Here is a 27,510-nt window from a genome sequence, read left to right as displayed (position 1 = left end):
ACTGATCACAAATCTAAATGAACTGGTAAAAATTGAAGAAAAAACTATGCATGCTGGTAAAATCAGTGTTTAAGCAGGGTTGGCAACTCTCACGCATTGAGCGTGAGACACACGCATTTGACCGTTTTCACACGATCTCACGCCACACTTCCGATTTCTCACGCCGGAAAAAAAATCTAGTTTACACTCGCCACCCCCTCCAGGTTCAAATCTCACTTCAAGCGATCTTGAAAAGTTGGCAACCCTGGTAAAGGACCTGCACTTAATGTACTGTGCAGTACAAAAAAATCTTAAAAGCTTCATTTTTAAACGGGTAAAGTGATGACTAACTTCTCAGTAAATTACCTATTTTAAGACAAAAAACCCAAAAAACAAATAGAAGTACCATAGTCAAAATACATATTCTCAACCAAAAGAAAATTGTAGCGACATCTAATCTCTGGGCTAGAGGCTAAAAGACGTCCTCCTTCATGACAGCACAGATCTGCATCACATGTGATGCCCCCGAGGCTCTTAAATATCATTAATGTTTTCACATTCTTTGATTGTACCCTTAAGAACAACTTAAATCTGTTAGTATTTAAACCTTGACCTCTGTTTGATATTTGCATGCCACTGATGTGACTGGAGTTTTGTTTGGAGTTTCACTCCTTTCTTCATGACAGTATAGAGCTAACAGTATCACTTGAAGAAACATATTCCAGTTAGGCAGAAAGCCTTTAGTAGATCTGCAATTTATGTGTACAAGACGGGCATTGCTAGTTTTATCAAAAGAAAACCAGAAGAATTTGTGCATTAGGGGTTGCAATTCCAGACTCCCCCTCTCAGCTTCGTTCTATGCTGAATCACACACTCCATTATTATTAAACTCACTTGGCCTCCGCTGGACTATTACAGTCAAGTCTATATTCAGTAACTAATTTCCGCTCTTGGATAGAACATCGGAACTGGACAAAATGTCACATAAAACAGACGTACGCAAATCTTCAGCCCCTTGATGGTTGTTTTTGTCACATACCTCCCTCCCTGGTGAATGGTAGGGCTTCCCCGTCTGAACTGGTATCAGACAGACAAGGGAATAAGGAGTGTAGTCCCAGCTCTTAATGACCTCTTATAGCACTCAGCATAGTGACGTCCCAGAGACAGGAGCATGCAGACGTCGCAGAAATGGGCCTGCGGGGGAGGGCAGCTGTGTAATTACCCCACCGTACCCCGTCACCAGGCGAATGAAACTGAACCACCACGCGTTCTCTCTGTCTAATGGCTTTTTTGTTCAGTTGTACATTAAAACAAAGTAGTATGGTGAAGATCATTAGAAGGTGCTAACTGGTGAAAAGTTTTCATTAGAGCTCTTTTTGGTACGAGACAGGAAATGTCCGTTTAATGTGTCTGTTTATGGAGCCAGTGTGTCATAGCAACCCAGTGTCATAGCAACCAATGAGATCTATGCAGAGCGATGAGGATGTCTGAAGCACTATTACATTAAATTTAATTTGTGACAGTCCCATACAGGAAAACATAGACTTACTAATTTCATATTTTTATTTGTTACACTTTTAAATGGTATGCTTTTTTCCATACATACTTCATAGTGAATTATAACATTTGATATTAATTTGTTTTGCAGCTTGGGCAGCTAAATCAAGATGACAGGGTCCGAATGGAGAGGCTACTTGTAGCAGAAGAGTCAGTGATGAATAAAGTGGAGCCAGTAGCAAGCCAAAACCTTTTAAAGTCTCTACTAGGAGCAACAGCATCCCATGAGCTCAGAGCATCCCACAAATCAATGAGTAAAAGCCCAACACAGAGACACACACGCACACGCACGCTCACACACACACACACACACACACACACACACACACACACACACACACACACACACACACACACACACACACACAGAGTCTCTTCCAAAATCTATAGTGACCTTTATCCTCAAATACCCACAAAGAGCCAAAGCATCTGAGTGCTGTAGGATAATGCAGTCTGATGTCATATCCCTTCTATGCTCCAAACATCAGCGTTCGTCCACCACTCCAATGAGTGGCTAATTTAATGGAGCTCTCCTTTCTCACATCTAATCAGCAGACTAAGACATTAATGGCAACAGAACACAAATGCTGGACCACACGTTAGATTCAGGCATTTCTGGTAACTGCACCTTTCACAGCTTGAACGTGTGGGCGTTTGCATCCTTCTGTATACACACTGAGGATGCAATGATTGCATTTCTATCCAATTAATTATCTGACAAGAAGAAACATGTCAGCACTCTGTAACAGTGACCATACTCTGCTGTGAATGGCTAGAGGATGTCAAAGCAAAGGTTTGAGTCTAAAATGAGGAAGTGTTTGAATGTGCAGCATATTAATAATTTTGCCAGTGCATATTTCATCTGACTAATGAGGTACTAATGCGTAATGTACAAGGAAAAACACAGAACTATGACTAGCGTACACTTAACATATTTCTCAGTGTTTTTAATGTACTCTTAGTTTTCATTTTGACTGAATGATGTGGTTGCAAACTGACACTGACGATGCTCATTGGAACACATATGCCATGCATAATATGTGTAAAGGTTCATATGACTGCAAATGTTTCTGTTTGCACTTCTGTTGATTGTATTACGGTAGGAAGATTAACCCACTCAAAGCTTTGAAGTTATTAGACAAGTGTGCAGACAGATATTCCCAGGAGAGCTTTTAAGGCTAAACTCCCTACTGCCCCCAACACCTACTTCAGAGCACATGGTATGAAGAGTTTAATTATTCATTAAACCTGAGATAGGAGGGAACTTATGAAATCAAAGGAGACAAAGGGAGGTTAGAAACACTTCCATGCAACTTTACCAATTTTACCAGGTTTTATTCCATTTGTAGAATCCACATGCTTATTCATAGTTATGGATTTCATATTTTCTTAAATGTGGTAATCTTAATGTTAATCTGTTTGGCCAAATTAATGCTGATCTCAACCAGAGCAGTCCCAATCTTGTTTAATAACCTTGTTGCATAGGGTGGGGTGCTATTTTTGTGGTAATCAAGTCTGTAAGAACCAGCCTGTCCATCTTAATGTCTGGCCGAAATCTCCCATATCTTACCTTGGAATAAATGTGTTTGACTGAACGTGAGCTGACAGTAAGTTGCTGTTAGTCCTTGTTGTTATGCGAGTGTCTTCTGGTGAATGCAGATTAACTCCATCTTAACCCTCTAGCAGTGTCTAGCAGTATGAGAGGTTGCTTACAGCTGTGAGATATTTCTTGTATCAGCAGTGTTTTTCAGACATACCCCCTACAGTCATATATGTTGATCAGAGAGAGAGAGGCAGAGAGAGAGAGAGAGAGAGAGAGAGAGAAGAAAGAAAGAAAGATCAGTGTTTACAGTGGCCCTCTCCAGGGACAGTGATGTGCAGGCCTGCTTACAGAAGCCCAGCTCTAATGATATTTCGGCGGCTAACAGGCCATAGGCTGGCTCATCCATCTGCTGCTGTTTCTTCTGCCATGTCACAGAGCTCTGGGAACGCAGACAGACGGCCACAAAGAGGAAGAAGGGGGAGAGGGAACTAAGGGAAAGCAAACACACGTTCTGTTTTCAGGCCTTATTTTCTCTTTCGGGCTGTTTTGTTCATGATTTTCAGGAGGTCAGGAAGCCTCTGGTTTTTTGCTTGTTTGTTGTTCAAGGCTCTTATTTTTTCATAGTTGTCGTCACTGAAGTCTCAGGGCAATGTTTTTGTGAGCAGCCTATATGCACAAAGAAATAGGGAAAGAAAAGTAAAGACAACAAAGAATTAAATAAAAAGTTTCAGTAAGTGTTTGGTCTGAAGTCTAGGACTGGAGAGGGGCTGGAAAATCTATGTGACTCCTAGACTCGGCCTTGAAATCACATTTCCAGGGAGCTCTATATACTTTTGTGATGGCACAAAATCAACTCATATATATTGATATCTATGAGATGTCACTGAGTAGGCCAAAGGGTATAATAAAACTGATATTAGAGTTAGACTGTGACAAGGGATAGAACAGTGGTCTAAAAAATACAGCGTTCACAGAAGACTGGTATTAGATTCATTCCACAACCATATTAAAGGTACTGTATGTGTAGAGAGCAGGAGATGCTTGAGAAAACTCCTCCTTCACCAGTGTCATGTCTTCAGCAATCAACTTAACCTTACTTAACCTTACAATCAATCAGTAACATCTGTTCACACATTGACAGTAAGACAGCAAAGTCATCTGGGTCAATAAAGCACCTCTATGCATTTACTAGCAGGAGACAGTAAGAAATGTACTTTTATAGTGTCCTGTTATTTGGTATGGAGACATAGAGGATAGAAAGACCATACTGAAGGTGCATATCTTTTATGCACAGTTCTTAAAGTTGGAGTGAATGAATGCAGTCTCATGGTGAGTGTGTGTGTATGTGCGTGTATGTGTTTGTGCGTGCGTGGGGAGCTCGAGGGGGAGGCGGATGTGGGTGCACCTGAGTGAATGTGTGTGTATCAGAGAACAAAAAAAAATGGATGAAAGCAATTTTCTAAATTGGTTTAAACGAGGACAGAGAAAGCACTTCGACCGACCCTGTAGGCCATTACGTCCAACAATAGGGGCGGGGTGCTCTGTAACCGCTACACCCTCACAGGCTTTCAGCGCTGGTGTGACTGCAGCCACCAGTAAATAACGGCTAACCTCAGGGCTGTGCGCCTGCTCGTCTGTGCATAAAAGCAAGAGACTTAGCAAGCGAGAGCGGGATGAAAGGTCAATACTTTCATTTAGTTGCCAGGGTGAGCCGCTGGTGACGTGTTTGAATGCTTGCCAATAAAAGCACCTTCTTCCAGCCTGGAACATACATTATTCTGACTAAAGAGGCAGACATACACACACACACACACGCGCACACACGCACACACACACGGACACACACACATGGACACACACACACACCTGAGATCACACCAGATGGTGTTTTCTTTGGTGCCTGAGCACACTGTGCATTTTGGAAGCTCCATCAACACACTTGAGTTCATTTGAGGGAACGCCACAGATCCAGCTGAGCTAACGGTGTGTTCACATCTCCAGCACAACCACAGGAGTGTTGCGAGATCCTCGCTTCAGGAACCTTCTGCAACAGTCGCATCAGCAACCATCGATCCAAACGGCAACGGCCTGCAGCTACTAATTCTGTTACAATGGACTCGATACTGAGACCACATGAACGGAAGGGGAAAATTACCAGTATGTCATTTTGTAAGGCCTATATAAGCCCCATATGTCATTTTGTAAGGCCTGTAAAAACCCTATATGTCATTTTTGTGAAGCATGTATTAGCCCTGTATGTCTGCAAAGAATACAACAAATGTAAATGCAATACAGCAAATACAACACAAACCCCCCCTGGAGATCCAGTGCTCTGATATGCCAGTCAGCACCAATCAGGTTAGAGGTTCCTAAGTAGCGGTTCACTCTTGTTTTTGGTTTTAATGAAATTATTTAATTTTAAGAGGACTGAAAAAGCTATGAAAATACAATCCACTGTAGGGGAGTCCAGTGGCATCCCCACCTGTCAGCATCTTTGTGATTTGAACATGAAAATGAAACCTTCTAGTGCGCATGGGATTGAACCACGTAGCAGGAAAAACAGGCCGGTCAGACTAGCAAAAGTGTTTTTAAAATAAATTATAATAAACCATGAACATAGACACTATCTTTATGCACACTGCCCATAAGTCCTCGACTACGGCTCCCAAACACTGAAAAGCCTGACAGTAATGACGAACGATGCCGCAGTTATCTTCTTAACCAATATTCAATTCCACCTTAAATCACAATTCTATCATTACACCATTTAAGGCTGCACAGAAAATGTGAAGCAAAAATCAGAATGAATGGTGCAATATGTTTATTTTAAAGAGTAAGTATCGGAAACAGTCAGTGATTCAGATGGCAGACCTTCACTGACGAGCCAACTGCACTGTGTTGAGTAGCTGTTTTTTTTGCTGTGTGGCTGAACATTTCTCCTACCACCTGTGCTTGGTTCTGACAGATTGTGTTGACTCTAACCATTCCCTGTTTCACTCTTCTGGAAGGGTTTATGAAAGTACATCCAACCCTTTTTACCTTTTTATATAATTATTTAAATGAAACTGTAACATTCCACCAAGGTAAATGTCAAACGGCTTTAAATATCCTAAAACAGCCCAATGGTGAAAACTTCTCTCATCACATAAATATTTAGTTAAAGTCCCAGTTATTTAGCATTGTAGAGGCATTGTAGACTTCATTTTACTTGCAACTGGTCCACAGTATTAAAATATGATTATGGATTGTCTGAAAATTGATGATGAACTGCAACTATGATGTGTTTGAATGAATGAGGGGAGCAGATTCGTCTTGCTGGAAACTGACCAATTACCCCAAAGCCCTTTTACTTGATCAATTACCCAACACCCCTCTTACCTTACCCAGTACCCCTCTTACCTTACCCAACACCCCTCTTACCTGATCAATCACCCAACACGCCCTCTTCTGATCAATTACCCACCACCCTCTTACCTGATCAATTACCCAACATGCCCTCACCTGATCAATTAACCAACATGCCCTAACCTGATCAATTAACCAACACCCTCTTACCTGATTAATTACCCAACACCCCTCTTACCTGATCAATCACCCAACACGCCCTCTTCTGATCAATTACCCACCACCCTCTTACCTGCTCAATTACCCAACATGCCCTCACCTGATCAATTACCCAACATGCCCTAACCTGATCAATTAACCAACACCCTCTTACCTGATCAATTACCCAACACCCCTCTCACCTGTACCCCGTGGCCTCCGCCCAAGCTGGCTCCCTTCTAAATACAACTCACACAAAGGCTCCGCTTTACATTTAGAATGGCAAGTGCATGAATGCATGCTAAGTTCACCTGTGACTGTTATCTATCACACAGTGTAAACTTCCCTAGTGTTTTAGACATCGCCTTAAGTCCCAGTTGAGCATGGGCAATGTTTTTATAGTTTAGAAGGTTTGGTTCAGCACTGTGTTGCTTCTGTCTGGTTGGGTGTGGAAGGGCACTGACCGCCAGAGCCTTGGAGCGGTTGGCCAGCAGTCTCTCGATGTTGTGGGCGGCGTTGGCCACCAGATGCTGAGCGTTGTTGTGTTCCACACTGTAGCTTTTCTTATGACTCTGGAAAATCTGAGATCAAGAGCGGGACAAAACCAAAGAGAGAAACAAATCAAGAATGAAATGTGGCTGACTGAAGTGGAGACAGACAATGCATTTTATTTCCATTTCTTTCAAGTTGTCTTGAAACAAAGATGGAAAAAATCCAAATAAATATATAATTTGCTGACATCACAACAGTAAAAAAAAACTTCGCATCACATAATATTTGAGTCTAAAAGCCACTTATTTAGGAGGTAGGGGGAGATTTTAATCTTCTGATGCTAAACTTCCAGAAAGACGGCCCATCCAGCTCTTATGCCAATGAATGGCTATAAATGAGACTCTGGCTGGTCTGCATCTACAGGCTACAGAGAAGCAAAGATTTTGCCATAAATGATTTTACCATAAATAAAAGTCCTTGGTCCTAGGACTGACTTCCATTTTGTCATTCATTATGTGTCGGACAATGAACAGTAACACATGGGGATGGGGATGGTTAGTGTTACCTCAATGAGCTGTGACATGCCACTCTCAGCATTAATCAGTTGCATAAGATCCTCCTGAATCTGATCCGCCCACTCCCGTGCCCTGGGAACATAAACAACCAATCAGATTAATTTAGCATTAGTCAACAGCCAACCATATTAAACCCTATTTCTCTTGACAACTATAACCATTTCAGCTATCAACTATAACCATTTCAGCCATTAAAAATACAAATCCTCTCTATGGCAATTTAAGAACACTATGGAACAATTTGGTTGCTTGAGGATACATGGCACAAATCTCAAATTAAAAAAATCAGTTAATGTGAAAGTCTTCACCAAGCTAAATACATTTTTGTTTGAAACATTTTACTGTTCTTATTTTAAATATGAGAGTTGAATGTCTGTCTTACAGCCATGTCTGAAGCCTGAATTGATATTGAAGCTTCTACAAATATCACCACTAAATGGTTCATCAAACATTTCATGGAAAGATGACACTTGGCAAGACATCCCACCCAGTACACCCATAGAAATGTATTTTCCCACTCTTCCAGAACTTTCTGTGAGCAGTCAGAAGTGTAGGAGGATAGTGGTGCTGATGCCAGGGAAGGCTGCACACAACAGGTGCACGACAGGGTGCTGTGCTGGGGTCAGTGGTTGGTTAATGTATGCAGAGACTTGAGTGAGCAAGCGAGCAAGAGGCAGAAGATCAAAGGGCTTGTGCCACTCGGGTGAGTGAATACTGATCTGAGTTCAGTCTCTACTGGCCTCCTCTGGCTCAGCAGCTGCTAGGGTGTTTCGATGGGTGTTACTGGCTATGATATGTTAACATTTATCAAACACTGTCTGTTATATTCGTTGTAATATGCAATGGGGAATGGCACTGGAGTCAAGACATGGCGGTTCACTCCCCTGAGCAAAACAACATGGTCTGTTCTGCAGTTTTCCAGAATAAAGCATCACTTCATAGATTGTAGATCACAATAATGACCATAACAAAGGAGATTTATCAGCTGTTGGAACTTCACAGATCTTTATCAAACCTTTAATACAGTAAAGTGTTCTCAAGGAAACCTTAGATGATCATAGTGATCAAAGATTTCACAATACATCAAGTATAATGAATCTGAACATATCTTAACTCATAGTAATAATAGTTCTTCTGTTGAACATAAGGAAATGTTTAAGTATGTTCAAGTTTACTTTGTCCCACAACAGGGATATACAGGTTAATTTCAAACCTGTTGCCCTGGTGTGTGCTCCCTAGAAAAGTAGAGAGCAACTTAGTGCTATAGTACCATATTACGACTCTAGTCGGTTACTATTTTGAATACTGAATATGAACCTGACATGGCTGTACAGACAGTAGCCTCTCTCTGGGGCCGTGAGTGCTTCTCCACTGTCAGGGTGAGTGTTGAGTGGTGAAAGATGAGGGTGGAGGAAAATCCATCCGAATCCCACGCCACTGTCACGGACGGCCCGCAGTCCCAATGACAAGAAATGCAAATAATTTTCTGTCTGTCTTACATGTATGGGGTCATTAGACTGTATGGACAGGAGCACTGGGGGAGGCAGCAGGTTTGGCACTGCAGGGGGTCTGTGTCTGCTGAGTCGGTATGGGGGGTGAAACTGGATTCCTGCAGTGTTTTGGTATTTAGACACACAGTAATCTGAGAACAGCGAGCTGAATGTCGAACGTGTGCAGAGCTGTATATTTAGCTACATGGGGCCCTCAGCTACGGGCTGGACCCGTATCAGCAGATTTCTGCTTTACGAAGATATCACACTGTTCAAGACTGTACCACACAAACACACACACAAATCACTCCCTCACACACTGTCTGGCCAAAGTTCTATATAGAGGATGTGCCAGATGTTGTTTGTCTTGCAGTGCAGATTCTTTTTAGATTAAAATATAAAAAATAAACACATGACTGTAGAAAATGCAAAACTCCAAACATTCAATGCAAAATTATATGTGTTTTATTATTACTGTGTATAGTCTATTACTACTGTCATATTTTGATTTCTTATTGTTTGTAATATGTTCTTCTCAATAAATGTTCATTATCATTTCAGAATCTTGGGCCTTGGACCATCTGCTACACAAAGGCAGTTAACTGACAGACACAGGCAATTACCTAGTCAGAATCACTCATGCCACCAGATAAGTGTAATAAACTTGCTTTGGAAACCAGTGAAGATAAACTTGTGTATTTTCAGCTAATCAGATCATATATGCAGTGTAGGTCTGTATTAAGGTGTGATCTTCACTTACTGTCTCAAACAATACTAATACTAATACTTTAGACCATAAATGAGCAGGTGTCTAGCGTTTACTACGTAGTGAGTTTGAGCATACTGCATATCGCAAATACCCAGCTTTGATTGGTTAGAATGCATCAGTCAGAAAAATCTGACGCTGAATATTGCAATATGCAATCTCACATTTCAATCATTGTAATGGATAAATGGCTGATGATAATGTTGCAGATCTTAGCACATGCTAACACTGCACCTGCCCCATTTCTCATCTCACGTGGACAAGCTGGCATGTGCATCATTTGGATATCCCCCATATACATTATATAATGATTCTTCTTTGCACACTTTATCACAGAAGCAATGGCCTGAAATACCTTCAAGTAGCTATTAAACATAAAGTTCATAATAATTATTTGTCCATGTAATTTGCAAATGTTTCTTGCAACAATTTTGAGATTAAAGTATTAAAACATATAGCTAGCTCCATTACTCCATTATTCCATTTAGGGAACAATTATAGGAAATCAGTTGTAAATCAATGTATTTTGTATGAACACTATAACTGATATTTATCAAGACGAATCTATGCAAAACTTCACAAGACCTGCATCTTGTACTCAGGTAAACAATCTGTGCTGAAAGACAAAAAGAAACTTGTCTGTCCTCATTAAAAATACATTTAATTAAAAAAACATTTAGAATTATATGTGTAAGACTCACTGTGTAACATCTATGTTGTGTTGTTAGGTATTCATACATTACATACATTTTTGAAAATGTTCTACTGTTATGTTAATCAATTTTTCTCAAAGGAATGAAAACTTTTGACTAAATATGTAATTTATTATTACCTAGTATCATTCTGTGAAAGTCAAGTTTTTAATCTTGGTAATATATTCATGTTGTGTTTTCTTAGGCTTGAAGATTCAGCTTTGGAATTGTCGTGTACCGATATCTCAAAAACACAGATTCAGACAGCCAGCCAGAGATCCTGTCAGCCTAGTTTTGGTCCATTTGCATATCATTAGCATAATGCTATGTAGGAACAGGGGGTATTCGAGGATAAATCAGGTCTTTTAGTTAGCTTAAAAGCTCACAGAAGGTTCACACTACTTGTCACGTTGAGGACCCCGGCCCCTCCCTTTTGGGCGTGTGTTTACGTTGTCCACGTGCATCGTCTGCGTCTGTGGATCTACGTGGTTATGGTTATGTCTTGTGATAATCCGTCTCACCTGTGACTCGTCTCGTAATCACGTGGGGCTAATGTGGTTTGTCTATTTAATGTGCGCTTGCGCAGTGTCCTGTGCTCGTCGTTGTCTAATGTTTACACGTCTCTGTGTCTATTCCGTGTTTTACGTGCGCTATACCCGCTATATTCGTATTTAACATTAAAGTGACGTCTGCTGCAGAGGATTGTGTGTCTCGTCCTTAACGCCGCACCCATTGTCACAGAACGACGAGCCGTCTGAGACACCCAACAATGCCAGGCTACACAACCCAGCCAAAGAAGAGCCAGCGCCCCAGCAAGCGGCATCACCACGCTCCTTCCTCGCCACCGCGCCATTAAGCCACGCCAACCCTGGAACAGCTGGAGCAGGACCCAGTCTGCGCGTTCCAGCTGGCTTCAGCACGGGAAACGCCCGACCCCGAAATAGCGGAGATGATCCGCGAGGGGGCGGTACGGACATGGCGAGAGCGACAGAAAAGACCTCCTCCACCCCGCGCCCTCTCGCCTCTGAGGGTGGGCTCCTACGTGTTCGGCGCCATAGACACTACCCCAGAGAGCGAGTTTGGGGAGGAGGACTCTGAGGAGGAGGGTGATGCGGAGGAGGATGACCTCCCTCCTTCCGTGTGCCCCTCTCTCACTGTAGAGGACGGTGAGGAGGAGGAGGAAGGCTACCCTCCGTCGATATGCGACGCCTCCACTGTCGACTACGGTGGGGAAGGGGAGGAGGACTACCCCCCGTCGGTGAGCAACGCTTCCACCGTCGACTACGGTGAAGAGGAGGAGGAGGAATCGGAAGAAGATGACTACCTCCCTCTGCCCGTAGGTCCCTCTCCCACCGTAGAGGAGGGCGGGGAAGAAGAAGAGGAGGAGGAGGAGGAGGAGGAGGAGTACCCTCCGTCGGAGTGCTCCGCACCCACCGCTGAATACGGTGAGGTGGAGGAGGACTCCTATACGGAGGAAGGGGAGAACAGTCCGCCCCCCTCGGAGAGATCTGCCGGGACTGTTAAAGGGAGTTCGGAGAGGAGTCCACCCTCCGATCGCTCCGGCGATAGCGCAATGGACTGCTCCCGGGGTGGCAGCCCGTAGCAGTCCATGCAGTGGAGCCGGAGGACAGAGGAGATGGACACTGACGGGGAACTCCCATGCAGCCCGCTCGGGGCGTCTGCCAGCCGCGCTGCACCAGGAGCGTACGTCAGTTGTGATCAAATAAAAATACTAATTACATATACATAATTGTATACATTTCATTTTAAAGTTTGAAATTCATAGTCTTCATAATGAAACATGATATAAATATGAGTATGAACTGATATAGTTTCAATGTGAAACATAAATATATTTTACATATTATTCATTTAAAACTGGGACCAGATATAAAAGAGTTCATCATGGGGTAGAATACTTATACAGAATGTCAATCCATATGTGATTATATAGTATATTTTCATAGGTACAAATATGTCTTCCTTACATAAAGGAAACATCAATGTTTCATAAATAATATGTATTAGGTTATGTGAGCAATAACAATTACTTAGTTTTTATATCACAAATTTCAAGTAGAATTGTTTTTAAACAACAAAATACTTTGTGGTGTCCCATGTTTATAATTCCTTGTAGAACTTGTGGAAATAGCATTTACCACTCGTAGAATATGGAGTAAGGCGTTTATGGCTTGTGTCAGTTTTTGAGGTGTTTTCCTGTTCTTTCCATTTACAAACCGAAACGATTTCAGCACTGCAGTCAAAGGAGAGGAAGTGCACGAGGAGATGGAAAGTTGGACTAGAGGCGGAAAACAGCGATAACATCTCCCCCCAAAGTAGAGACGTGGAAGAAGGCGAGAGGGGGTGAAACCCAAAACACTGTTGTTAAAGAGGAAGTGAGGGATAAAAGAGAGAGAGGTTTTATTTTCACCTGAGGAGAGAGACCAACACTGGCTGCATATTAAACTAAGCAATAGTAATGAATGCCAGGGTTAAACTGAGAGCAGGGGACAGAGAGAGAGATGCATGGAGATCTGAAAGTGATGGACTGATTGACAGAGACTACAAAAAGAGAGAAGGATGCACAGATAAATTGATGGAAGAGAGGAGTGAGGAGTCAGTATGCCCTCTGATTGGACGGCTGGGAGAGCTTCCAGGGTGGAGTGAGTTACACTAAATCTGCTGAAGCCCACGTGTGTCTCACACAGACCAATTTAATACAACATACTGTTCCTATTTAAACTAGCCCACATCAAAGCAGTCCTGTTTCTCCCGCCCTCTCTCTGTCTCCATTTCACTGCTTGGGGAGCCGCAGTTGTACTCTTGTGTTCCACACCAAGGGGTTTTACTGAACTCTGGTGCACAGGCTACAAATGCATCTGATTTCTGTGCATGAAGCTTAAAACCACAAGGGAGTCTTAAGTATGACTGACACAAGCAGACACAGCAGAGCCCTCATCTCTTTCCTTTCTACGATAGTGGGAGAGACTCCCTGTCCCATGGAGGAGTTCTGAAGTCCCAGGGGGCTCCCATTATTGTAAAATGTGGAGTCAGATAAGGACAGATACCCAGCTAATCAGAACACTGTGAAACTCATTCACAGGGGCAGGTCATGGTGTAACATTTCACTGATCACTTTCATAAGGCTTCAACTAAATTTCACTTTTGTGCACATTCCTGATATTTACTCACTGAGGTGGGATCTTTGTTAATCATCAACCACTGTCCAATGCTAGAGGCATTACATAAAATGGATGTTCCTGGCACAGCCATCCCATACAGCAGTAACAAAGCCACACCGGTCTACTCATCAGTGTTACGAGTCATTCCAGACAGTTTTGGGAAGATTGACATGTTAAGTAATGAACTCTGTGCCTCCATCAGCACGACAACAAAGAGGACTGACAGCCACGAGGAAACTATGAAAGACACTTGGCAAACATCCACCTCTCAAAGTGACACTACAACCAAGATGGAGTCAACACCACAAACTCTTGCATAAGTTCAAATGCAGACAATGAAATGAGAAGACTTAGAAGGGGAACAGAGAAGAAACAGCATCAACAGCGGGTTCCAGAGCACGCTGACGTAGTTCACTTGACTGCATTCATCAGTTAGCTGCTACACGAAGCTTACAAGTCCCTATTGGCTAGACCTAAACATGAAGAACACCCACAACACTTTGTAATGAGGATGCATGTCTATCAGACCTGTGAGCTGATTCTGCAGTGCGCGAGAGAAGCCTTATCCTTACGGTACATTAGGAAAGACATTCTCTCATTCTCTCTTGATTTGACCAACTCATTAGCAAAGAAAACGGCCAAGCCGTTCAACAGACAAAGCCAGGTCTGACACCACAGTAATCGGGTACTGTGAGCTGAGGAGCACTCTGTATGTTTGAGTACCTGGTAAACACAAAGGAGTTCATAAACAAGGACCAAAAGATATTCACTTGGAGGCTAATGGGGACATGTCCAAAACTGTATGCACAATGTCATAGTCTTAATGCACCATGTTCCTTACAAAAACTCTTAAAACTCAAAACTACAAACCAACAACACCTTGATGCCTTGAACAGACAACAGGTTTCTCAAGTTCCTCTCTGAACAACTTGTCTTTAAAAAGTTTTTATTCATTACTTTTTCTTCACTCTTTCCCCACACTGCCACATCACAGGGCAAATTAGTTTCTATACGAAGCAGATTTATCTGCTCACTCAGAACATTTAGATATTTTAAAATCGTTCTACATCCCTGACCCTAACATAGCCCTGAAGGCTTGTTTTGCACAATTGCAGTACCTCTCCTGATCAAAGATCATGTTACTAAATTGGATGAATATACAGCAACTTGAGAACTTATTCAGGCATTAAAGACCATATAGTACGTCATGTGTCCTGTTCCACGTGGGTATCTAGCTATGTTTTCATAGCAAAAAATGTAATAGCTCATATGGACATGGCACACCCAATTATAATTTCCCCAGAGCCCCCAAAAGGAAGGACATGCTTTATCCAATGTTTCTTAAGCCTGTACGTATGTAACACATGACAATCCAGGAATCGTTATATCAGGAGAGACTGAGAAGGATTGCGTGTGGAAACCTCTTCTATTCTTTGGAAATGTTTAACTTCTCACAGAAGTGAATAATAAGGCTAGAACTCCCATACTGTGCTCCACACACATCACTCAGGTGTAATGATGTCCATCCTGAGAAGCTTCCCCTCCAGTGGTCCTGACAGGGCCACCCACTGAGCCCTCCGCTCTGCTCTCACACTGCTGAAGTGCAGTGCAAATTTAACAGGTATATTTAAGTGCTACAGGGAACAAAGAGAGAGATCTTTTCTTTGCCATGAGGACATTTGGTTGTGACAATTCTGTTGGGTTTTGTCATTTCAAGAGGCCCAGTCCAGGATAGACTGTTCACTCCCACAATGGAACCATTATCTATAATGCTCAAGGCTTTTCTGCCAATTCAGGGAACATGTGGAGTTGAACAAAATGTTTCCTTTATTTGCAGACGTGGCTTTACATTTCAGACCCCTTGTCATCTAAGATAACATTTTTCAAAGAGTGATTATTTACCTGTAAATATCCCTGACAATTCTCTTCCATTCCATTTTATAAAACAAGGTTTAGATACTTGTGCATTAACATCACAGGCACTTTTAAAGACTTACATTTTTCTCCTCTTTAACACTGGAGCTCCTGAGATTTCAAGGTTCTGAGGACATCACCCCTCCTTCTCTTGCCCAATTAGTAGGACCATACATATGTTAATTTCAGAGCAAGACAGGAGCAGAAAGACAGGCAGGAGCTCTGTGGCAGGAGCTCTGTGGTGCACCAGGTCTAGTCTGTGTGCAGTCTGTGTGCACCAGGTCTAGTTTGTAGTCTAAAATAAATAAATAAAGTTTACTAAGCCTTGCGAAAATTTTTGCGGCCGTCGGGTTCCTAGTGTTAAACTAAACTCATATCTGACCTTCATAATTAAGGCATCCCACATTTAACGTTAGCGGGTAGTTAAAATGAATGTGCTCATATGGCTTTTGTATCTTCTGACAAGTTAATTACAAGATTTGTTTGGGGGAAACTGGTATCTAGGATCTGTAGAGATCTCCTTTAAAGACTTAAAAGGAGACATGCCATTGCCTCTGCTTATTGTAAGTGTTTTTATTACTGCCCAAATAACTCACAAAAAATCTCTTATTGGATCCACACTCCAGATAGCATCTAGTATAAAGCAAGAATATTTGCAAGAATAAACATTTTTTTGCCAGCCAAATTACACCCAACTTTTACAATTTGGCAAAAAAAGGAATAACCAAATTTAACAACATAGACATAGACAGGATCTTTGCCAACTACAGACCTGTGCAGTCAAAATAGTTTTCACCAATCAGACTTTTACAGGTATTTTTAACCAAGCTTTAAAAAACGAACAAAACAAAAATAAAAAACAAGAAACCAAGACCAAGAATGAGAACAGAGAAACTATGCCGCTAAAGTGGACTCCTGAACAAATAAAACACCAAAGATAAACAGAGTGCAAAGATAATCTGAAGGAGAAGCAAGCTGGCGTTGTGAAAGCATCACATAGCTCTAACGTGAAGCTGACTGTGGACGCGGTGTTAAATCGTTGACTGCAAGTGGGAACAGCTGCATGGAATCAGTGGGAACAGGTGAATAGAATCAGTATTCTGGAAAAGGCAAAGAGTGTCTTTGTGACTGGGCAGTGTTTGCATGACACTGGTGGACTACGTGTGGGATTTTGGGATTTGTAGTGTTGGCTATGTGCAGGCACTTCAGCAAATCCTGCTGTACTGGCTTTAGTACAGTTTAAAGTCCTTCATCTGAGTAGGGTCAAGAAATACTTATTCTATCCTATTGCTGACAACATGTGTCTCAGATGTAGCCTGACAATTCATCCAAGTGCTGAAATATCAATATTTGGAGTTTCAGAGAATAGAGAAAATATTTTTCATATGAATCAAAAGATCATTGCTTTCACATTATTGCTAGCATGCAGACAGATTCTTTAAATTGTAAACAACCCATTCCACCCAGATTAACATGTATTATTATTGTTATTATTATTACCCTTATTCATTTTCTTAGTGTTTTATTTTATGTATTCATAAACTCAGTCAAAATGACGAACCATATTTCAGTCAACACCTATCTTCAACCCTAAAGCCTTTTTTCCTAGAAGTGGGATACTTAAATTTTGTAATTTCTTTGGAACTTGACCTTTTTTTACGCAAAACCCTATTAGGACAACCCAAATGATTAGGCATCGTGGCATTGCTAACCACGCTGCTCTATTAGGGGCCAGCCATGTGCTCCACAGTACTGCACCTGTTCCAACACTCTGCAGCTCCACCCAGAACGGTCACAATTAGAATCGGTCTCATCCCAGTCCTCTGGTCTAGCAGCTATTTTATATACCCCTCTGGACTAAAATATCCCAACTGAAACAATATTTTTATGACTTCATTTAAAATTTGGTATGTTTATAACACACTTAATATATAAATGCTCTCCCCCTGTCTCTTTTCTCTGTACAAGGGAATTAATAACCGGGACAGAATAAGCATCAACGCGCTCAAAGATTTATACGCGGACAGCACTTGAGTATCCTTCCTATATTTAGTAGAAAAGTTCTCAATCCATAAAAATAATTGTTTTTCTAAATATACAAGTGCACAGATTTGACAAACAAGGTGAACTCCTGTTAACCGCAGAATCCACATCATTTGATGTCTTCTAAAGCTATTTCCTTAGCTTTGCCTAAGGAAATGATATCCAAGCTCTATGACCTAATTAATTCGACTCAAGCTACATCTTTCACAGACCTCAAAGATGAGTGGAAGAAGTTCCTGGATGTGCAGCTCACTGAGGAAACCTGGCAGTGAATCCTCCATCGATCTCACTCACGCTCCTGTGCCAAGCATGGCATGATTCTCTCACAGTGCCTACTAAGGTCATACTTAATGAAGTCTGTCTAGTAGATGCAACGTGATGTGATCAGGATTCCACCTCCCTAGTACATGCATTTCGGTCTTGTCAATTACTGCATAGTATAACCCTATGTCTAGTATTCTTAAGTATGGTATTCTTATGCTTGATATTATTAAGTCTGGTATTCTTTGATAGTACATAATGTGTGTTATCAATTCCAAAACAGCATTTGTGTGTGAAGTAAAATGTTAATGCGCCATAGTTGTGAATTTTCACATTAATCAAAATTTGTCCTCCACATTTACCCATCTGTGCAAGCAAATGGGTGAACTCCAGTCATATGGGTGAACTAGTGATCACTAGGGGGCTGTGGTGCACACATGCCCAGAGCAGCAGGCAGCCTTATCCCAGCACCAAGGGAGCAATTGGAGTTAGGTGCCTTGCTCAAGGGCACCTCAATCATGGCTTCAGGCCTGAGAATCAAACCCACAATCCTCTGGACATAGGACTGATTCCCTAACCACCAGACCATGAGTGACCATGACCGATGTGCTGCCCATTGTAGCCATGCTACACTTGACACACGGCATATAGTTTTAATATATTTATCTATTTTCTCTTGTTAATTTTGCAGTATTGGTGTATCTCTTTATTTGGGTGCGGGTTTAGATAAATAAATAACATGATAGCAAGATAGAAGTATAGAATAACATTACAACAAAAGTACAGTAGATAAGTACTATAATTATCTGGGAGTTTAGGAATGTGGCACCATGTATAGCTGTTCTAACTGGCCAGTCCTTGAGAACAGCGACTGTATCCTAAAATAAAGGCCACTCAGAAACAGGCAGACAGAGCTCTGGGGTTAGATCCCTGGCTGCTGCCGTCAATCCTCTCTTCTCTTTTTCTCTCCTTCTTTCCCTCTGTCGGTCAGTCTCCTGCTCTCTCTCCATCTTGCAAAGCAAACATCCCACCCTATTCACAACCCAGCTCTCCTCTCTTCCCTTGTCTTCTCCTCTCTACACGTCCCTTCACTTCTCTTCACTTCACTTCTCTTCTCTTCACTTCACTTCTCTTCCCTTCACTTCACTTCTCTTCTCATCTCTTCACTTCTTTCACTTCACTTCTCTTCTCATCTCTTCCCTTCTCTTCTCTTCTCATCTCATCTCTTCCCTTCACTTCTCTTCTCTTCTCTTCTCATCTCATCTCTTCCCTTCACTTCTCTTCTCTTCTCATCTCATCTCTTCCCTTCTCTTCTCATCTCATCTCTTCCCTTCACTTCTCTTCTCTTCTCATCTCATCTATTCCCTTCTCTTCTTTCTTATCTCTTCTCCTCTCTCTCTTCACTGGATTTTTTTCTTTATCAGTGCAGCAGAGCAATAGACCACAGCTTGTGAAATCGAAGTAAATCTTTAGCTGTGCTTCAGAGGTCATGGGTGTAATGTACTGTAAATCAGATGCAGCATTTTGCAGATATGTTGCACCACAATAAAGATTACATATCGAACTTTTTACTGTACTATGATTCAATCTCTAATTCAATCAGTTCTATATTATAAATTATAACTGCTTATTTGCAGCCTATTCATAAAATGCATACATTGAAAACAGGTAATAGTGAATTAAAAATTACTACAACACAGCTTTTATTGTTGTCCAACAACATACACACAAAGTGACGTCAATCACTGTGGCGGCGTCTGATGTTTTCTGTAAGCCTGTCCAGTACACTCCCCATCTGCCCTTCATAGTCTAAACACATCTGAAGTCCTCATTAACGTGACGGTGTGATGCACTGACACTCCCACTACTGCCAACAGTGCCATGTTGCTATAGGGACTTCACAACCACTCAACCTCAAAGATAAGATCCAGAGGTGGACACAAAGTTAAGCACACACCACACACACACACACACGCTGAACACGGCAAGCAGCACACATAAATATATTGGCTTTGTGACATATTTGCGTCCTGTTCAGTTCTGCTCATTAGAGCCAAGCTTGATTCAGTGTAAACACGTCTTCCATGGTGACATCAGTCTGGAGGTGAGAATGTCACCAGCACTCCTGACACATGACTGAGTGCCTCGGTCTGAGCTCCACCCACTCAGGCCTCTAGCGCTACACGGCACCACCCGTGAACCACAGCATCAGGTCCTAACACTTTAGTTAAGGATATGGAAAGGTTTAAAGACTCAGAGTGCTATCTCCATTTTATCGTTCAAAACAGAACAAAAGGAAGGAGAGAAAATTGGTGTCTCCTCAAAAAAGTGATATTTGCTTCCCCCCGCCTAAAATAGTAAATCCTTGCTAATAGATGTAATTCAGCCTCTCAACATGTTATTAGAGGCGGATAAGAGTGATGTGAAGGCGCACAAAGGCTGATGTAGTCAATTAAGAGATAATTATCTGGAAGATATGGAAGATATCTCTTGAAGATATGGAAGATATCTCTGGAAGATATGTAGTAAGAGGCAATACAGATGAGCCTAACTTTAATAATCAACCTGATACAAGACTTATCAGAGAGAGTGTGTGTGTGTGTGGATGTGTGTACAGATGCATGCGTATATTTTGCACACATTGGAGTGTGCTGGGTCTCTGTACACATTACAATTGTATTATGACATTTGTCTCCACAAACATACCCCTCCCTCCTCATCCTCTCTCCTCCCTGTGTCTCCTCCTCTCCCTCTTGTGATCAACCTGCTCATATCCACCACACAGCAGTTTTGTCCAGTTATAATCTATTCTCTCTCTCTCTCTCTCTCTCTCTCTCTCTCTCTCTCTCATTTGCGAGAGGAAGAACAGAGCCAGTGAAGCAACAGCTGTTATCCAGCATGGATCGGCCCAGAGTAATTACAGGTTCAACATTGCAATAAGTGAGCCTCATTACTGCTTACAATGGGATAAACAGAACTGGTACACCTCCTACAGCAAATCAGTCAATACAGTTCTGGGTTGGCTGGTGTCTGTGAAGAGATTCGGACGCAATCCTGAAGAAAGACCAAAGCCCACAAAAGGAAGATCTTTCAATCTATTGAAATTTTATTCAAATCTATTTTTTTTTCTTGGACAAATGAGCTTGAGGAACTTTTCCATTTTTAAGAGATAAAGGGGTGAACAGGAGTGTGTGGGCCTGCATGTGTGTCTGTGAGTCTCCACATTAATGTGTTTGTGTGTAAATTAGTGTATGTGGGTGCTTGTGGTCACCAGACCTTACTCAATAACTACATTCTGTTGTGTGTTACGTTCCTCTGAAAAGATGGGCATGACACCAGGATCACTGAGGAGCAAATCTGCTTGACGTTAATGTCTGCTTCTCCAGCAAATACGGCACAGCACCATCCAGCAGAAAGGAAAGGCATGCTGTTAGGCCACACAATACCACCGTGACATTGGGAATGGCCTGAGATGTTCGACCTCATGTATTATTAAATACTGTTCAGATAAGACCAGGCCAAGAAACTACTCCCTTCTCACATCAAGAGTTAGAGCTAAGAATGCACCATTAACACGTGTCTCTCTCACTCTGGTCTTCCTCTCAGGCGTTCCCTCAGGTGATGAAATGCACCTGAATTGTATTATAGTGAGTCACAGTGAAATATTATGCATTTAAACATTAACTTTATGAATCCAAGTGTAGGTAGGGTCTGGAGTTCAACTGGAGTTCAAGAGTAAGTGTGTGTGTGTGTGTGTGTGTGTGTGTGTGCAGATGCATGCGTATATTTTGCACACATTGGACTGTGCTGGGTCTCTGTACACATTACAATTGTATTATGACATTTGTCTCCACAAACATACCCCTCCCTCCTCATCCTCTCTCCTCCCTGTGTCTCCTCCTCTCCCTCTTGTGATCAACCTGCTCAGTTTCCCAGTCCACCACACACCAGTTTAGTCCAGTTATAATTTAGTCTTTCTCTCTCTCTCTCTCTCTCTCTCTCTCTCTCTCTCTCTCTCTCTTTCTCTCTCTCTCTCTCTCACACACACACACACACACACACACACACACACACACACACACACACACACACACACACACACACACACACACACACACACACACTTAATTCCATACACCATTTACAACTACATCCCATACAATTACTGTGGTCTTCCTCTCAAATTCAGGCTGTATATGCAGAGTTCCAGAGCTGTGTAAGCTCCCTAGAGCCATAGAAAGGCTGTGCAAACCTCAGATTACATCACTAAACACTGGTTTAGTTCTCTCAAAGCTTCTGTACTGCTGTTCAAATAGGGCGTTAACAAAATTATCACAAAGATCACATGTATACTAAATATAAGCAGGAGATTAATGTGATACTAAACTGCTCTCTAAAATAGCTCCTCGTATGTCTTATACGAATGCCGCTCCCATGCCAACACTACACCCTCTCTTGCCACCTACTAGTCACTCAGTTCCTCCTGACACCCCCACCACCCCTGTAATTTGCCTGAGTGGGACCTTGTGTAGTGGGACATCCCCTGAGTGGTTCTCCCACTACAGAATGTCCCAGATTGGTTATAAATAGACAAATTGGCCTTTCGGGAGAAAAATGCCCAATTAACATCAATCCAGTCACAGGAGCAGCAGGGGAAATGGTTGAGAGATGTGGAGAGGGTGAGTGTTCACTCTGTGGGACACAACTGAGTCTGTGACTTTGGGACGACACAGACAGACCACACTACAATACAGCAGTCGTAGGGGTTACGAATGTGTGTTTCCCAAGTGGCATTGATCACTGAGAATAAGCACATGAATTAAATGGAAAATCTGTGTAGAACTGTATGTTCAAATTTGAACTATCAACTGAATTTAACTTCGCTTATTTCGTTCAATTTGAAGTGAAATGCAATGAAGTCAAAGACATGAAGGAAAACAAAACAAACTAATTATAGACAGGAATCTGAGTATTACACTCAGATAAAAACAGTTCAGTTTCATTTAATTGCAAGCAGTTATCATATATACTTCCACATACGCTGAAAAGTAGAATACGTATTATAAGTATTATTTTGCATGATATTTTACAATACTTTTGGTAAGACATGTACTTAATGAAACAATGCCAGTGTGGATTCTCCAGTGAAAATATTTCTGTTATGATTAAAAACAAATATCCAAGGACACTTACATGTAGTCATAACAGTGGGTGTAAGACAGTGTGTGTGTGTGTGTGTGTGTGTGTGTGTGTGTGTGTGTGTGTGTGTGTGTGTGTGTGTGTGTGTGTGTGTGTAAGAGAACTCCACACAGAGAGCCAGGGTCTATACACAGCCATGACCACATGCCTAAGTTTCGGAGTGACAGAAATACCTTCCAGCTGTTGTAAAAGAGGTCAGGATTTCCTCATTATAGATACCTGTAAATATTTTCTTCTTGTGGACGGCCATCTCCTCACACCCACAACAATCTTCACTAATTCTGCTGCTTACCTCTGTTTACCCGAAGATTTACAATCTTGGCATTACCCCTTGCTCATGCATGCTTAAGTTCTAAATCCTTCGCATCTCAGATGGCAAGACATTACAGCATTAGACAGGAAGGGGTGGGCACTGGAAATGGGAACACATCTATTTAGCTGATTGAACATGAAATCTAATTAGGCTTCAGGGTGGAGGGGAAGGCGGCAAGGGCCAGGACAAAAGTGCGCGAGGACAAGAAAATGCTGCCATTTTCTTCCCTTCCAGTTTGCTACTGGGCTCTGCGACAGTAGCCGTCGGACCCGGATGCGCTGATGTAACAGGTGCCACGCCCAGCAGAATGCCACATACACATCAATGTGGGTGGACGTGAAAGACGACTGAAGGATGTGAATCGTGCAGCACGTCGGACGAGACATGCCCCAGGGAGTCACGGAGATGACTCCCAGTGGATCTCCGCAGCGTGGTGATCTCAGGGCAGTGGGCATTGGAAGACAATTCAATTCATAGCATCTTAGAGGCTTAGATCCCAAGAGATCACAAGAAGAGAACCAGTTCTGCTATGAGATGGCAAATAAAAAGATGCAGCACCCCACAGCTGTGCAAAAAGACGCTGCACTGCCTGCCACCCCCTCCCAACACAACCCCATGCCAAATTATGAGGGACTTTCATGAGCATAATCAAAAGACTTTCAAAGGAGCTTTTCAGCTCGGATGTTGCTAATCATCCACATCTCAGCGCAGTGAGTGCTTCAAGGCACCCTGGGCGAGAGAGTGTGGGAAAAGAGGAAATGATCAAATCACAGACGGAGCGGGACAGAGTAGATGTGCTGACAGAACATCTGAAGCAGACCGACCCTGGCATGTGGAGGTCTAAACCTGGGCACAGTGACGGCAATGACGGAGAGGGAAAGAGCTGCAATCAGGGGAAAAAGAAAGAAGAGGGAGATATGGGAGTGGATGACAGTGATAGTGATGGATATTCTCACAACTGCGCGTTCATAAGGACCAGCTTGACCCAGCTTTATGAAGAGTAACGGAGAGTCTAAGTTAAGGTGAAAGTCAGCTTTCGTGTTCATATGTTCATATTAAGATGAATATTATCATGTTCATTAAGATCACAATGTTCTTTGTGATGTGTACAATTTTTTGGTGAGATCACACTCGACATTCCATTGACAAAGGAAGTGCAAAAATCACAGTCAGGACATAGACGCTAATTGGTTAAGACATACATATATTGGCTCCTCAAAGGTTGTCAGCAAAAATCAGTCACTCAAAATCAGGCAGATGAAAGAGGAAGGATGTAGACAGTGTGACAGTAGGAACACATTCAGTCCAAAACTGAAAATGGAAGAGAATCATTTTGAAATCCAAGTGTTCTTCAGAAATACCCATCAGCACCAGCTAGAGATGACACCCTCCATCCACAAAGAAGTCTGCAGGACCGTTTGGCTTTTTTTTGTCATTAGCTGAATCTGTTCCAATGTAACTTACTGTACAGCCTTAATTTAGTCTGTGTGATGCTTTATAAGGTGCCTTATAGAGCAGATCTAAGATAAGTTTGCTGTGACCAAACTTAAACCAATGAAAGTGATGCTGCCAACATGTCAGTGTAAACAAGGGACTCTTACCAGCAGTGCGTGCTATAGGGATCAGTTATAGCTGCAGTTTACTGTACTGTATCAATGGGCAGCACCCAATCATTGAGCCATTCATTAAGCACTGGCTAATGAACCAAAAAGTTTGTACAAACCAAAATGCACAAATGAAAAATGAATCTATTAATCAATATCCAAACAACTCACTTAAAGGACAATTTACTGAAATGCTAAACTTTTTGCGTCAGAAGATTTTATTACTTTAGTCCATCTATATCATTTTATTATTTCATTTTACTTTATTTTTATTATCTCTTAAGATGTGTCTACCTGAGATGGGCAGTCTGAAATCGTTTCTAGACCCTGATGAACAAAGCTAAATGAAGAACTGCTTTTATTTTAATTAACCCAGCATAACGGAAAGAAGTCATAAGACATGGCACGTCTGCTGTTGCAATGCTGATGGCAGTATTCACTTTCCGTGACTACCGTGATATGGATTTAAGTAAAAAAAAACGAAGAAATTGGTAATTAACTTCTGATGACGTTTACATGATAAAACTGTCTTAAATAAAAGACAAAATAACATTTTGTACCTATGTGCGTTGCTGTTTACGATGAAAGTGGGACGAATAAGGTTTTTTTTATATACAAGGCTATTGTCGTTGTAATTATTACAAAATCAATTTATGAGGTACTTGAAGTGAGTCAGCTTTACGTTCTCAAGGCTGTCATCTCGCTGCTGCTGTAGCAATCGGTCTGAATCAATGTAATATAGCACAGCACAGCGGAGCGAACGGACCAGCGCCACAGCAGCCTTCTAAATATAACGTACCGAGGGCTTGACAGACACCTGCAGCCTCGTGTCACTAAAGCACCCAGTGGGTTGAACTACATTCGGCTATTTGGATCACGGCATTATTTCATTCTCTTGCCTTTAAAGTACAAAAGGAACAGCATATTTCCTCACCTATGGATTTGCCAGTACCATAATAGTACGATGTATGAGGAACTTCTCGGTAAAGTACGAACGTGGACCGCACGTGAACAGGACGAATTATTTTAAACTGCTTGTCAAACGTTTGTAGTCGACTAAGTAGATTTCGTAGATTTAAAAAAACAACTTTAAGGTTGCAAGTCCGTTACGAAGCGGCGCTCGCACAACTAAAACAACAAAGTTCACGTAAATACAGGAATAAACCGTTTACTGTACCAAAACTTTATAAAGTGAAATCAGTATTTAGCTCAGCAACACATAGATGAGCAACTTGTGGTTGGCAGATGCCCAGAGTGGAATCACACACAGCAACATATCGCCTGGCCAGCTGCTACTATTTCAAGCCACTTCCGTCTAGGTTTAGAAAACTTACCCAGTTTCCGTTCAGATGATGATGACGATAATGATAATAATGATGATGACAATATTAACAGTAATATTAATAATACTTTCTCAAACTCACATTATAATTGGTTACTTACTGCTGTGAATCCGGGAACTGTACGGAATAAATACAGCTCATCAAAGAAACAACTATGAATATAACGGCGGGGAATTTGTGCATATCCATGGTTCTGAATAAGCGATCTTCTGTGCTCCACGTCAGAACACTACCCGTAAGACGGTCCAGATCCAATGGCACCACGGGCTACACTCCTAGAGAAGCCCGCCCACCGCCATCACAGGGAGTTTGGAAACAAACCACAGCTGTTGTGTTCCTCCCAGCGAGGTGTGTTTTCTGTTTTGTTACTAGTGTATGAGACCCTAAACTGTTACTCCAGAGACATGGAGACTGTCAAACAGGGATGTAAAATGTTCGTGTGTCTCTCGCGTTAGGAGCCTGTCTCAGACTCCGTAGCAGATCGGTTTCTGCCCCCCACCCCCATCTGTGAGCGATCATCACCACGCAGTGCGCTCCATACAAGGATCTCCCAGACCACACACACCCTCCCACCGCATTCCCGGGGCTTGATTCAGCCCTGTCGTGGACGCAATAAAATAATAATATAAATAAATTAAATAAAAAACGATTAAGTACCTTTTTAACGTACAGTAGCTATTTTGTTAAAAGTGGATCTGCTTAAGTATATTTCTATGACTAATTATTATCCACAGTGTAACACTGTGCAGTATTTATCAAGAGTCCTATTTTTAGTAAGGTTTTAGGATTTAGCCTTTGACTGCATCCTAATGTGTCAGTGAGGTCTAACCCTCAACCAGTCTCCCCATCTTCGTGAACACCCATGAAGTGCCTCAGTGTCTTAAAGTCTCATCCACACACGGTGAATACCAGGATACCAACCTTCACTTCATAGTGTTCTTCATGCAGTTGGCTACTGTATGTGCTTTAAAGGGGAGTCTGCCTCCAGGACACTTACAACAGCTTTTAGTTTAG

The 27,510-nt window shown here is 42.0% G+C and overlaps 1 protein-coding gene across 1 annotated transcript in view; it reads right to left on the bottom strand.

The window, feature by feature from the left end:
- The window catches only part of cacna2d1a (calcium channel, voltage-dependent, alpha 2/delta subunit 1a), an 83,327-nt gene extending 56,342 nt beyond the window's left edge, over positions 1-26,985 (bottom strand). The window contains exons 1-3 of the mRNA XM_077006745.1: positions 26,597-26,985; positions 7,680-7,761; positions 7,087-7,203 (exon numbers count right to left, since the gene is read on the bottom strand). Coding sequence (XP_076862860.1) covers positions 7,087-7,203; positions 7,680-7,761; positions 26,597-26,685 — 288 coding nt within the window. The 5' untranslated portion in view covers positions 26,686-26,985. The remainder of the gene's footprint in view (positions 1-7,086; positions 7,204-7,679; positions 7,762-26,596) is intronic.
- Positions 26,986-27,510: the final 525 nt, after the last annotated feature.

The sequence above is a fragment of the Brachyhypopomus gauderio genome, chromosome 5, assembly GCF_052324685.1.
Source record: "Brachyhypopomus gauderio isolate BG-103 chromosome 5, BGAUD_0.2, whole genome shotgun sequence".
Lineage (NCBI taxonomy): Eukaryota > Metazoa > Chordata > Actinopteri > Gymnotiformes > Hypopomidae > Brachyhypopomus > Brachyhypopomus gauderio.
This window is presented reverse-complemented; position numbering and strand designations above follow the sequence as displayed.